Genomic DNA, 14,935 nt, shown 5'->3' with positions numbered 1-14,935 from the left:
CTAAGTCACATAAGCAGGCATAAGGGCAGATGATCAGAGGCTTGGTCGAAGAAGTAGGTTATAAGGAGTGTCTTAAAGGATGAGAGGGAGGCAGAGAGGTCTAAGGAGAATATTTCAGAGTTTTTGGCCTGGGCAGCTGAAGGCTCGGTCACCAATGGTGGATCAATTGAAATCAGGGATCCTCAGAAGGCCTGAATTAAATGACTCCAGTTTTTTGGCGGGATGTAGATTGGAGGATATTATAGAGATAGTGAGGGTGAGGCCACGGAAGGATTTTAGAACAAGGATGAGAATTTGAACATTGCGGAGCTGCCTAACGAGAAGCCGATGTAGCTCAGTGAACACAGGGGTGTTGGATGAACGAGTCTTAGTGCGAGTAAGGATAAGGGAAGCGGAGTTTTAAATGACCCCATCTTTATGTGGGTAGCTAGTAATAGTCCAGTTTAGCGGGAACAAGGAAAAGGATGAGTTTTAGCAGCAGATGAGCTGAGGCAGTTGTGAAGTTTGGCAAAGTTACTGAGGTGCAAATAGGCGGTCTTGGTGATATGTAGTTAGAGGCTCAGCTTGGGGTGAAATATGACACCAAGATAGTGAATAGTCTGAAACAAAAATAAAAATACCTGGAAAAACTCAGCAGGTCTGGCAGCATCTGCGGAGAGGAACACAGTTAACGTTTTGAGTCTGTATGACTCTTCAAAAGAACTAAGTAAAAATAGAAAAGAGGTGAAATATAAGCTGGTTTAATGGGGCGGAGGATGGGGGGTGGAGTGGGACAGGTAGAGCTGGATAGAGGGCCAGTGATAGATGAAGATTGCCAAAAGATGTCATAGACAAAAGGACAAAGAGATGTTGAAGGTGGCGATATTATCTAAGGAATGTGCTAATTAACGGTAGAAAACAGGACAAGCAAGGTACAGATATGCCCTCGGGGGGGTGGGGTGGGGTGAAGGGAAGGGATCGAAATAGGCTAAAAGGTAGAGATAAAACAATGGATGGAAATACATTTCAAAATAATGGAAATAGGTGGGAAAAGAAAAATCTATATAAATTATTGGAAAATATAAGGGATCGGAAAGGGGGTGGGGATGGAGGAGTGAGTTCACGATCTAAAATTGATTGTTGAATAGTCTGGTTCAGTCTCAAATTTGTCAGAGAGATGGATGGCATTGATGGTTAGTGAGTGGAGATTGTAGCTGGGACTGAAGACAATGGCTTCAGTCTTCCCAATATTTAAATGGAGGAAATTTCTGTTCATCCAGTACTGAATGTCAGTCAAGTCAGGACGGTGTGTGACTTGGAGGTGATTATGTTCACAGACACCTGCTACCCTGGTCCTTCTAGCTGGTAGAGGTTGCGAGTTTGGGAGATTCTGCCAAAGCTCTGGTAGATTTGCAGATGTTTAACATCCCTCTCCTTCATGCCCTGGCTCTACCATCTCCCTCTCTTTCCTCCCCTAGATTTTGGAGTTTTGTATAGGCCCTGTCCAATCAGTGGGTTCCTTTTCCTAATAGGCATTGATGAATCCATTGTGTCTGAAAGCTTTCATTGTCACTTTTTCCTCGTGCCAGTCCCAAAAATGACCAGATTCATTCAGCTCAATTTCGTAACCTGCCTTTGTGTTTTTGTGGATTCTCTCTCACTCCCTTTGGCCTGTTTTAAACTACTTTCACAGGGCTTGCAGTCCGGAATCTCAAACCCAACATCACATCAGGATCTGATGGTGTCGCCCAATTTATCGTAACCCACATATCATCGAATTTTGAACATGGAAGTTAAAAGCCTTGTTCACAGTGGGGAGAAACCGTATACATGCTCTGTGTGTGGACGAGGCTGCAGCCGAACAAATGACCTGTCGAACCACAGCCACAGTCACACTGGAGAGAATCCATGGAAATGTGGGAACTGTGCGAAGGGATTCAGTTACCCATCCCAGCTGGAAATTCATTGAAGCGCTCACATTGGAGAGAGGCTGTTCACCTGCTCTGAGTGTGGGAAGGGATTCACTCAGTCATCCCATCTGCAGACACACCAGTGAGTTCACACTGGGGAGAGGCCGTTTACCAGCACTGTGTGTAAAAAGGGGTTTGCTGATTCATCCAACCTACTGAAACACCAGTGAGTTCAAAGTCAGGGGTGGCCGTTCACCTGTTTTGAGTATGGGAAGGGATTCATTCGGTCATCCCACCTGCTGAGACACCAGCGAGTTCACAAGTAACTGCTTGGGTTGGATTTAGTTCCTAATGATATTGTTGTCTGAAGCATATTCATTGGAGTGTGTTTCTGCTGATGTTAATAAACTCCAGCCCAGTTACAGATTCTGGATAAAATTCAAATAAATCAGCTTTGCATTAAACACAGTGTGTTGAGTCTTTTTAATATCTTTAACACAAGTTTGTTCCTTTTGAAGGGCTCTCCCTCTCGCTTGTCTCCTCCATCCTCACCTCCAGCAGCAATGTGAGGATCTCATGGAGCTTCTTTGTTTCTAAGATTGAGACAATCCGATCAGCTGCCTCTGCTGCTTCCCTCCCTTCCACTTGCCCAACGGGACAAACTGTGTCTGAAGATCCCACTTGCCCAAGCCCTGAACACACATTTTTCACGAGTTTCTCTCCTGTCTCCCCTCATGCCCTCTCAGCGCTCTCTCTGTGCACAACCTGCTCCATCGACCCTATTCCCACTAAACTATTGACCAAACAACCTCCCCATGCCTACTGACATTCACAACAGTTCTCTCTTTTCAAGTACTGTCCCGCTCTCCTTTAAATCTTCCATCATTACCACTGTTGTTAAAATAACAAACTCTTCACTTCTCCATCTTTGCATGCTGCTGCCCCATTCCCTGCCTCAATTTCCTTTGAAAAATACTTAAACATTTTGTAATCTCCCAAATCCATGTCCATCTTTCTCTGAACTCCAGGTTTGAATCTCTCCAATCAGGTTTCTGCCCCGCCACAATTCCAGAACAGTTATTTTGAAAGCTATATGACTGTTACAAAGGTAAACTTTCCATTCTGGTCTTTCTCGAACTGTCTGCGGTGGGCCCCTCTCTCACAGGCCTTGATTTCCGTCTATTGTTCTGAATGATTAACAGCATTAACCTTCTCCCTAAACTGTCCAAACCATTTATTGAAACTAGGGAACCTTCTTGTTCTAATGGTGTCATTCCATGTCTGCATTCATGCCCTGAAGTCAGCTCTTGAATTGTGTGTACATTGTTTCATCATGTCCGCACATTTCAGTAACAAATGTTGAAATGTCTACTCCACATCCACAGGGTTTCATCTGTTTAAAGTCACAAAAAGAAAGGTCCAGCTTTCTTCTGGAGTTTGAGAGAAATTAGCTTTCAGAATGATGCAGAGTTTCAGTCAATGAGGGAGACCCGGGCTCAGCCCCGCCCCTCATTCACTCCGATTGGTTGGAGGACCAGCCTCTCCTACTCGACTATCCTGCCCCACCCCCTCTTCCTATTGGCCCGCAGCTGTCATCAATCAGCCGGGCATTGGGAGCTGTCAGGTGAGAGGTCAGTGTCAGGGGGTGGGGTTTACAAGCCCCGAGGGCGGCCCCAGTGCCGAATCTGAACCAATGAACATTCTCCACTCTCTTCCGGCTTCTCTCCGGCACCAACCTCAAGCCGAGAGCAGGAGACTCTGAGCATGCGCCGTTCACCCGGACAACCCGCAGCAGATAGAGCGGTTTCTGATGCGTACCGGATCGTGGGTGATCCGGCCGCCATTAGAGACAGTGTCTCAGTTAATCTTTGTCTGAACCTGGGGAATTGAGGATAGGGTTTCTGTTAGCATAGAGGCTGAAGAATAATAAATACCATGGTCGAGCTCCAAAGCTTCAGACCAGGGTTGATATGGGGCAAAAAGGGAATTTACACAAGGGGGCAGACATATAGCTGAGGTATTAAATGAATACTTTGCACCTGTCTTTAGCAAGGAAGAAGATGCTACCCAGACCATGGTAAAAATGCGAAGTAATTTGGACACTAGATGGGTTTAAAATCGGGAAAGAGGAGGTATTGAATATCTTATCTGTACTTAAAGTTGTTAAGTCGCCAGGACCAGATGAGATGCATCCATGGACACTGCACGATGTGAGTTGAAATTGCAGAGGCACTGGACATAATTTTTCAGTCTTCCATAGACTCAGGGGTAGTCCCCAAGGACTAAAGATTGCAAACTTTACACTCTTGATCAAAAAAGGGCGTAAAGATATGCCCAGCGACTACAGACCAATTAACTCCTAGAAACAATAATTCTGGACAAAGTTAATCATCACATGGACAATTGCAGGTTGATTATGGAAATCCAGCATGGATTTCTTAAAGGAAAATCATGTTTAACTAATTTGATGGAGTTTCTTGAAGAGGTAACAGAGAAGGTTCATGAGGGCAATGCAGTCACTATGGTGTACATGGACTTCCAAAAGGCGTTTGTTTCAGTACTGCACAAAAGATTTGTGAGAAAATTTAAAGCTCAGGTTACAAAAGGGACAGTAGAAACATGGATACAGAATTGGCTGCATAACAGGAAACAGAGAGTAGCAGTTAGTGGATATTTTTTGCACTGGAGGAAGGTTTGTAATGGAGTTCCACAGCGGTATGGTTATGGGACCATTGCTTTTCCTGCCATACATTAATGACCTAGATCTTGGTGTAAAGGCAACATTTCAAAATCTGTCTATAATACAAAACTCAGAAAAATCACAAACTGTGAGGAGGATATTGTAGAACTTGAAAAGTTCATAGACAAGTTGGTGGAATGGGCAGAGAGGTGGCAGCTGAAGTTCAATCCAGAGAAATGTGAGACGATAAGTTTTGGCAGGAAAAGACAGTATAAATTTGGGGGTACAACTCTAAAGGGGGATGCAGAAGCTGAGGGACCTGTGTGTATATGTGCCTAAGTCATTGTGGCAGGGCAGGTTGAGAGAATGGTTAATAAGTGATACAGTATCCTGGATTTTATGAATAGGGGCACAGAGTACAAGAGCAAGGAGGTTATGCTGAGCTTGTATAAGACACTAGTTAGACCTCAGCTGGATTATTGCTTACAGTTCTCGGCACTGAACTTTAGGAAGGATGTGAAGGCATTGGAGAGAGTATAGAAGACGTTTACGTGAATGGTTCCAGAGTTGAGAAACTTGAGTTATGAAGATAGATAGGAAAGGTTAGCATGGTGGCATGAGAGAAAAATGCTCAGAGGAGATTTGATGGAGGCATTCAGAATCATGAGGCGTCTGGATAGAGTCTATAGGAAGAAACTGTTCTGATTCGTGAAAGGATCAAGAATGAGAGGGCACAGATTTAAAGAAGTTATTCAAGAAGCAAAAGCGATATGTGGAGAAACTTCTTATGCAGCATTGCAATTGAATTTTGGAATGCACAGGTTGAGAATGTGGCAGAGGCAGGTTCAACTGAAGCATTCAGGAAGGAATGAGACTGTTGTCAGAAATGGGAGGACGTAAAGGTGGGAGAATGGGACTAGGTGAGTTGCTCTTTGGGAGAGCCAGTGCAAACACGATGGACCAAATGGCCTCCTTCTGCGTCATACCAATTGTGTGATGTGGTAAAAATTATTGGTTAATCCTGACATTCAATCTCTATCTCTATGTCTGTAAGAGACCAATAGACCATTGTTCTCCCAGTTTACATTCTCACAAGAAGTTCCAAATGTTTGTAGCACTGTGATCTTGTTATGTGGTCAATAACATGTTCAGTCTTCTCTGTCAATCTTGTGCAGAAGGGCTGATGTAGGTAGAATAATTTGGCCTGCAAGATACAGTCTGTGTGAGTGATTAGAATATGATTGTGTCATAGTTCGGTGAGACCTGATCGCTTACTGAGCAAGTGAGCCAGTCTAAATGTAACTCAGGTAATCACAGCTCCTGTAGGTGATTCTCTGGTTACGATGAGATCGATAAGAAAGGAATCAGGAGCTTGCAGTCCCACCCAGCAGGGCACCAGTGGAGAGGCACTGGAGGAAGATGGTTTGGTCAATGGTGTCAAAGACTGCAGACAGGCCGAGAAGGACTGTGAGGGAGAGTTTACCTTTATCACATTCACATCAGATGTAATCTGTGACTTTGAGAAGAGCTGTTTTGATACTGTGACAGGGGCAGGAATCTTATTGCACGGATTGAAACATGGAGTTCCAAGAATGATGGGCATGGATTTGGAAGGCGACAAGGGTTTGGGAGAGGGAAGGGTGGAAAGAAATGGAGAGGTAGTTTGCAAGGACATTGGGGTCAAGGGTTGGTTTTATTGAGGAGAGAGCGATGATGGCAGATTTAAAGGAGAAGCAGAGCCCTTCAAAGGAATTAATGTGTGTTTGAGATATTAAAGAGACTCAAAATAGTGTGTTTAACACAAAACTGATTAATTTAATTTTTATTCAGAGTGAGAACCACGATGACAGGGCTGGAGTTTATTAACATCAGCAGAAACAGGCCCGAATGAACATGGCTCAGTCTGGATGTCATTAACAGCAACATCCAATCACTGCAGTTATTTGTGAACTCGCTGGTGTTTCAGCAGGTTAGCAGACTGAGTAAATCCCTTCCCACATTTGCAGCAGGTGAATGGCCTCTCCCCAGTGTGAACTCGCTGGTGTGTCAGCAGGTGGGATGACTGATTGAATCCCTTCCCACACATGATGCAGGTGAAGTGCCTCTCCCCTGTGTGAGTGCGCTTGTGTGTCTGCAGGTGGGATGACTGAGTGAATCCCTTCCCACACTCGGAGCAGGTGAATGGCCTCTCCCCAGTGTGAGTTCGCTGGTGTAAAATGAGTTGAGATGATCGCCTGAACCCAGCCCCGCAGTGAGAGCACTTGAACGGTCTCTCATCAGTATGAACAAGTTGATGGGACATCAGTTCCCCGGAACTTTTAAAGCACTTCCCACAGTCTGGGCATTTAAACGGTCTCTCATCAGTATGAATTCGTTGATGTGTCTGTAGGTGGGATGACTGAGTAAATCTCTTCCCACACTCAGAGCAGGTGAACAACTTCTCCCCAGTGTGAACCTGCTGGTGTCTCACCAGGTTGTTCGAATGGGCGAATCCTTTCCCACACTCAGAGCAGCTGAATGGCCTCCCCTCAGTGTGAGTTTGTTCATGTCTCAGCAGGCTGGATAACTGAGTGAATCCCTTCGCACACTCTGTACAGGAGAACGGTCTCTCCCCAGTGTGAATTCGCTGGTGCCTCAGCAGGGTGGATGAATCAGTGAATCCCTTCCCACACTCCGTACAGGTGAATGGCCTCTCCCCAGTGTGCGTGTGCTGGTGTATGGTGAGTTCAGATGCTCGCCTGAACCCAGTCCCACAGTGAGAGCACCTGAATGGTCTCTCGTCAGTGTGAACACGCTGGTGTGCCAGCAGGTTGGATGAGTCAGTGAATCCCCTCCCACACTCAGAGCAGGTGAACGGCTTTTCCCCAGTGTGAACCCGCTGGTGTATCACCAAGCTGGATGACTGAGTGAATCCTTTCCCACACTTGGAGCAAGTGAACGGTCTCTCACTCGTGTGAACTCTCTGGTGCCTCAGCAGATTGGATGAATTAATGAATCCCTTCCCACACTCAGGGCAGGTGAATGGTCTCTCCCCAGTGTGAACTCGTTGGTGTGTAAGCAGGTTGGATGAATTAACAAATTTCTTCCCACAATCTGAGCAGGTGAACAGCCTCTTCCTGGTGTGACTGTCCCGCTGAGTTTCCAGCTGAACTGTATCAGTGAATCCCTTCCTACAATCTGCACATTTCCATGGCTTCTCCCCATTTTGACTGCATTTATGTTTTGATGGGTCTGATGATCGGCTGAAGCCTCGTCCACACACAGAACATGTGTATGGTTTCTCCCCACTGTGAATGGTGCTTTTTCCTTCCATGTCCATAAACCGATGATATTCAGAACTCGATAAATTGGGCGACTCTATCAGATCCTGTTGTGATGTTTGGTTTGAGTTTTCCGACTGCAAATCTTCCCCTTCTAATCCCCTGTGAAATTGATTTAAAACAGGAAAAAGGGAGTGAGAGAGAACCCACAGAAACACAAAGGCAGGATGACGTCTCCTCAGGGACGCAGGTTTCTGCCCTGGGTCCTCATAGGACTGAAAAGATCCACAGATCTTTGGACATAGGGGGCAGGACGTGCCACGAGGTAGCAGAATTCGGGAAGCAGAATTTGCTTCCTTTTCTTTCTTTCTCTGTCGTCGCTCTGCCTCATCAATAAGACATTGGGAGTCAAAGGGTATTGCAACTTGATGGACAAATTGTCTCCATTCTGAACAATGGGAACCAGGCTCCTCCCACTCATTCAAAACCTTGCCCCCTACAAAGATGGCGGCCCCGCATGCGCCCTGCTGCACATTGCCCCCAATAAAGATGGCGGCCGATAACTGGGCCCGATTTATGGGGGTTGCGTCCCCCGCTCCGTGCAAGCGAGCGACCGCAGAGTTCAATTTTAGGGTTTTCTGATTGCACAACAAGTTTACCAATCCGCTTCGCCCACGCGCCCAAACGATCGCTCCCTCCGCCCAACTATTCTCTACCTTACCGATTACGGGTCCGAGAAGCGTCTCTCCATCGCCATTACTCACACTGCGCATGTTTCACTCCCAGCTCGGTCCCGCCCCTCTTTCACTCCGATTGGTTGGAGGACCAGCCGCTCCCGCTCGGTCCTCCGTTTCCGCCCCCTCTTCCTATTGGTCCGGACCTGCCGTCAATCAGCCGGGCATTGTGACGGTTCCAAATGGTGAGCGCGGCCACAGACTCAGCCTGACTTGCTGATTCTTGGCAGCATTTTCTGTTTGGGAATTAGAGCTAGAGATGGATGGTCAGTTCCGCTCTGTCCGGGGGGGATTCACACTCATTTCCCTAGTGCCCTGATTATCACCTTTACTTTACATGAGAAAGTCCCCGGTTCAATCCCGGCTGGAAGCTTTGTGTTTACAATTGTTACTGAGGAGGAACTAACAGTGAGTTTAGTTTCATGTCGAACAGGGGGACAGTTATTGTCTCATTCTTTAAAAGCTCCTTCATCACCTTTAAACAGGGAACGATAAGTCAGAGAAAACTGATCCACTGTGACCCTGAAACAAGATACTGATGGTGCTGGAAATCCGACCTCAAAACAGAAAATGTTGGAAACTCTCAGCAGGTCAAACAGCTTCTGTGGAGAGGGAAACGGAGTGAATGTTTCAGGTCAGTGACCTTTTATCCAAACTGGAAGGACTTAAAGATAGGGGACACCGTGTCGGGAGACGGGGGCCGCGTGTCGGGAGACGGGGAATGTATACTGTACACGTTGTTCACCTTCGTAATTCACAACAATATTCCTGATGTTCATGAGTTGCCTCACTTTCTTTCCCATTAATTCCATTTGCTGATCTATCAGTAATGGACTTGCTGCCATCTCGAACAAAACTGTTTTCACCACTAAGGCTCCGCTGGTATTTAATAGTCTTCATGACATCATCGCACTGGGACTGGATGACATCATAAGAGTCCATTGTTTCTTAATGACCCACATCAATAACAAGAAATGGCTGCAATTTCAGAAGGAATTGAAGTCAGAGGGCCCAGGAAAGATGCAAGAGAACGGTTCCCCTTCCAAGGAAAACAAACCCAACTTCACCTAACTGAAGTTCATCATCTCTCGTGAATCTTTTTTGCACACTCTCGAATGCCTCACATGCATCCTGAAGTGAAGGGCTCAGAATTGGACACAATACTGCAGTTGGGGCTAAGCCAGTGTTTTATTCAGGTTTATTCTAACTTGTTGATTTTCTACTTTATTCCCGATTCCACATGCTTTATTCACTGCTTTCTTAGTCTGCCCTGCCATCTTCAATGATTTGTGTACATATAGCCCCAGATAACGCTGCTCTAGCACCCTTTTACAATTGTACCCTTTATTTTATTTTGTCTCTCCTCGTCCTCCCTACCAAAATAAATCACTTCACACCTCTCTGAATTATATTCTACCTGTTTACATGTCTACCCATTCCTTCATCCTGTCTATGTCTTCTTGAGGTTTATCACTATGCTCCTCACTGTAAACGCAACTTGAAAATTTGGCTTCGTTTGCAAATTTTGCCCTGCACACACAAGTCTAGGTCTTTAATATATATCAAGAAAACAGTGGTCTTAACACCGACTCCTTGTGATCCCACTCTATATTTTTCTTCAATCTGAAAAAACAACCGTTTACCATGCGTGCTGTTTCCTGTCACGCATCCAATGCTGCCTCTGCCCCATGGGCTTTAACTTTGCTGACAAGCCTGTTACTTGGCGCTGTATCAAATGCTGTTCAGCAATTCATGTTCACATCAACCGTTTTAATCTCATCAACATTCTCTGTTGCCTTAACAAATAACTCAAGAAATTTAGTTCAACACGATTTGGCCTGAACAGGCTTTAATGAAACCACAATTGTACAAATGACTTTATTTTGACCTAGATTCCAGCTTCTAAATGCTTTCCCACACAGAGGTTAAACTAATCAGGTAGAGTGCTTGGAATGGAAAAACGAACAATACTGCGATGCTTCAAATATGAACTAAGCAGTAAAAACTGGAAACACTCCAGCAGGTCTGGAAGAACCTATGGAGAGAGAAACAGAATTGACATTTCAGGTCCGTGAGCCAGTGAAATGGGGGAGGTGGGAAGAGGAACAGAAGGAAAGGTCTCTGAAAGGCTGCAGGGTGGGACAGATTAACTGACAAAAGATTTCATGATGTAAGGTCAAAAGAAGTGGTAATGGCCCCATTAAAAAAACAAAAGACGTGTCTAGATGAGATGCGAATGACACGATAACAGCAGTCTGAAAACAATGTGGAGAAAATGATAGAGAAATGAGAAAGGAAAACAAATACTTAAAGAAACAAGAAACAAATGGAGGCAGAGATTATGATAGAAAATTGTTGAAGTCAATTTGATTCCAGAAGTCTGTGAAGTGTCTTCTTTTGACCTGGTTATGAACTGTTACATTTCTATATATTCTCAGGTCAGATAAAAGGTCACAAAGCTGTCATGTTAACTCTGTTTCTCTCTCCACAGATGAAGGCCTGACCTGCTGAGGAATTCCAGCACTTTCAGATTCATGTCAGGATTGTAGACTCAGAATTTTTAAAGGTATTGTCCCAAATTAATTTACCACATCGACAACAAAAGTCTCGGCCTCATGAAACTCCAGTATCATTGTTTTATATTCGGGTCTAGGGATAACGTTCATTGTTTTATATTCGGGTCTGGGGGATATTGTTCACTGTTTTATATTCGGGTCTGGGGAATAATGTTCACTATTTTATATTCGGGTCTGGGGATAATGTTCACTGTTTTATATTTGGGTCTGGGGGGATAATGTTCACTGTTTTATATTCGGGTCTGGGGGATAATGTTCACTGTTTTATATTCGGGTCTGGGGGATAATGTTCACTGTTTTATATTCGGGTCTGTGGGATAATGTTCACTGTTTTATATTCGGGTCTGGTGGATAATGTTCACTGTTTTATATTCGGGTCTAGGCGATAATGTTCACTGTTTTATATTCGAGTCTGGGGATAATGTTCACTGTTTTATATTCGGGTCTGGGGGATAATGTTCACTGTTTTATATTCGGACTGGGGGATATTGTTCACTGTTTTATATTCGGGTCTGGGGAATAATGTTCACTATTTTATATTCGGGTCTGGGGATAATGTTCACTGTTTTATATTTGGGTCTGGGGGATAATATTCACTGTTTTATATTCAGATCTGGGGATAATGTTCACTGTTTCACATTCGGGTCTGGGGGACAATGTTCGTTCTTTTATATTCGGGTCTGATGCGGATTAAAATGAGGAGCCTCTTCAATTGAGGACAGTAACTGCATTTTTGGTATGACTTTAAACAAAATGAACTATCCAGGTGTGAGGGACAAACATTTTCCGATTTAGAGCAGTCAGTTTAGGCGAGCTTGAATCTAAATCCTTCAATTCTGTAAATTTAAACTAAGACCAGACAAACAGGAAGCTGCTGATGGTTAAAGGGGCCGAGATGGTGTTGCGGGGAGGTTTCCAGAGGAAGCCTGACACACGCACTGCACAGGCTGAGTAGAGGAAAGGGAGGAATTACTTGATTAAACAGGGAGCCAGGGACAATAGCGGAAGGCGGGAATCACTGGGAATGGAGCAGCGGGATAAAGACACCTCAGACAATTATTGAATGGTTACAGCACAGATGGAGGCCGTTCGGCCCGTCCTGTCTGTGTTGTTCACTGAAGGAACCATTTTCCTAGTGCCACCTCAGGGCTATGGGCCAAGTGCTGGAAAGTGGGATTGTAATAGATAGGTGTTGATGGCCGGCACGGACACGATGGGATGAAGGGCCTGTTTCTGTGTTGTACAACTCTGATTCTATGACTTCCCTCCCTTTGCCCCGTAGCCCTGGGATTAAACAAGTCTTAAGCAAGACTTGTGTGAAACAAAGTGTTTAGGCGATGGGGTAGAAGCAATAAAGAATAACAACCTTTTCACACAGTGAATCGGGGACGGGGTGCAGGATAATGTAACTGTGCAGGTCACTGAGGATCCCCAAAGCCCATCAACCGTCTGTATGCTGTATATAGAGGGCCCTGGGGGAGGGGGGAATGGAACCATTTGGGACACCGCACAAGGCGGGATGTCACCCCTCCTCCACTCCCCTGGTTACACAAATGACTCACCTTGGACTGTCCCACACCTGGGCCGGGCGGGGTCAAGGTGCAGGAAGCTGCAAGCTGGTAGATTGAGCTGTGAACTGGGTGGAGTTGAGGGGTTTGAGTGACAGGTCTGGGGCTATATCAGTATGTGTTCATAGTGACAACAGACCATTTAGATGCTCTCTCTGTTGGACTGGGTTCAGGCAATCACTTAATCTCACTGTGCACCAGCGAATTCACACTGGGGAGAGGCCATTCACCTGCTCCAAGTGTGGAAGTCGATTCGCTAGTTCTTCCACCCTGCTGAAACACCTGTTTAGGCTGTGACAAGAGCTTTAAAAACCCACATTCATTGATGGTTCACCAGTGCATTCACTCCGGTTCCACTCCATTCATCTGCTCTCACTGCAGGAAGAGGTTCAGGTGATTGTCCATCCTGCTGCAACACCAGTGAGTTCACACCGGGGAGAGGTCATTCACCGGCTCCATGTGTGGGGAGAGATTCTCACTGATGGAAGATCTTTTAAATGGGAAAGAGTTATGAAAGTTCTGTGGAGCTGATGTTCCATCAACGTGTTCACACGGACCAGAGCCTGTTCAAGTGCTGTCACTATGGGACTGGGTTCAAGTGATCATGTGAACTCAGTGTTCAGCGCACTCGCACTGGGGAGGAGAGCATTCATCTGTTCTGTGTGGGAGAGATTCACTCCGTCATCCCACCTCAATACACATTAGTTCTGAAGAGGAGTAATACCGACTTGAAACGTTAACTCTGTTTCTCTCTCCACAGATGCTGCCAGACCTGCTGAGCTTTTCCAGCATTTTCTGTTTCTAATTTTAGATTTCCAACATGTGCAGTATTTTGCTTTCATCTATACACATCGACTTGTTTACATGGGTCAGAAACCTTTTCAAAGTTCTGACCATGAGCCGAGATTTAAAAGCAAAATGGGTGCTGAGACACAAACACATTCACACTGGGGAGAGGCTGTTCACCTGCTATGTGTGTGGGAGGAGATTCACTCTGTCATCTCACCTATTGACACACCAGCGAGTTCACAAGCGGCTGCAGGAATTGGATTCTGCTGTTATTGCTGCTGTTAACCACATCCAGGACTCAACCATTCTGACAGCTGGAGTTTGTTTCTGCTGATGTTCATAATCCCTGTAACTGGACTGAAGTTTAATATTCTGGATAAATGTGAAATAAATCAGGTTTATTTTAAACACGTTGTGGATTTTTGCCTTTCCCACCTGGGTGTTTAACATCACCTGGCTGGAGCTCAGGAAGGACAATCTGGGTCGTGGATCATACAGCAGGAACAGAATTTCAGCCTGGACACAGTCCCTCGGGGTCACACTGAGAAGGACAAACAGCACTTTGCTCTTTCTCCTCTCTCTTCACTGACAGCAAAGCCCCCGTGTGGGTTAATCCTGAGGTGTGTAAGAAATGTGTCCCAGCCGCTCTCTTCCATGGTTCGGACCTCCTGGACCCAGAACAGCAGGCTCCTATACAACTGTGTTTAGAGTCAGGAGGAACAACGGTGAATGCTGGAAACGTGCTGTCAAATCAGAGGTTGGTGTAAAACTGTGATCTGTTTCTGACTGAAAGGGAAAATCAGGTTTAAATTTCCAGTCTGAAAATTACTGTGCTAATTATTCTATGAAGATTTACTGTGTTTGTGACAGACTAAAATCGATTACTTTAAGGCAGAATTAAACCCATTTGAAATAAATTTGCAAAATTCTGTATTAAAATAGCAGGTAGATGATTTCAGAGGTACCTGTTAACTGCTGGGAGAATTATACAACAGATAAAGAAAGACCTGCAGCACATTTCCTGGAGTTCCCTATTTTATTGATATGTGTTAGACACCAGGATAACTAAAAATACTCAACCCTGAACATCCATGTGGTTGCAACCCTCAAAGTTACGCTGGGATCACTCCCGCTGTGTAGCTCCAGCACTGATCCTGCTGCAGGTTGGAGGCTCGGGGAGTGGGCCCTCCAGGAGTGGATTGGGAGAAAGCAGTGTTTCAGTATCCTGACTAATATACGGTGAGGAACCAGAGGAATCCTTACTGAGGAACTGTCTGGGGCTTTACCTCTCAGTGTAGGTCTAGGGGTGAATGATTCCTGACTCCCTGAACTGTCTGACACTGAACCCAGTTTGGAACAAGATGAATTCAGTGTCCAGGAGAACTGGGACAAATATCATCCACAATTGAGGGAGAGAAAAGCAGCCATTAGAGAAGAGA

At 45.3% G+C, this 14,935-nt stretch overlaps 1 protein-coding gene across 1 annotated transcript; it reads right to left on the bottom strand.

The window, feature by feature from the left end:
- Window positions 1-6,379: 6,379 nt before the first annotated feature.
- LOC144698265 (uncharacterized) lies at window positions 6,380-8,599 on the bottom strand. Its single transcript, XM_078570239.1, has 2 exons — window positions 8,551-8,599; window positions 6,380-7,991 (listed from the first exon to the last, which is right to left on the bottom strand). The coding sequence occupies exon 2, from the start codon at window positions 7,886-7,888 to the stop codon at window positions 6,509-6,511; it is 1,380 nt and encodes a 459-aa protein (XP_078426365.1). The 5' UTR covers window positions 7,889-7,991; window positions 8,551-8,599; the 3' UTR covers window positions 6,380-6,508.
- Window positions 8,600-14,935: the final 6,336 nt, after the last annotated feature.

Source organism: Cetorhinus maximus, chromosome 23 (genome assembly GCF_964194155.1).
Source record: "Cetorhinus maximus chromosome 23, sCetMax3.hap1.1, whole genome shotgun sequence".
Taxonomy (NCBI): domain Eukaryota; kingdom Metazoa; phylum Chordata; class Chondrichthyes; order Lamniformes; family Cetorhinidae; genus Cetorhinus; species Cetorhinus maximus.
This window is presented reverse-complemented; position numbering and strand designations above follow the sequence as displayed.

Coding starts and splice junctions, on each gene's coding strand:
- LOC144698265 (XM_078570239.1), bottom strand. CDS start 7,888: ATGGACATGGAAGGAAAAAGCACCATTCACAGTGGGGAGAAACCATAC.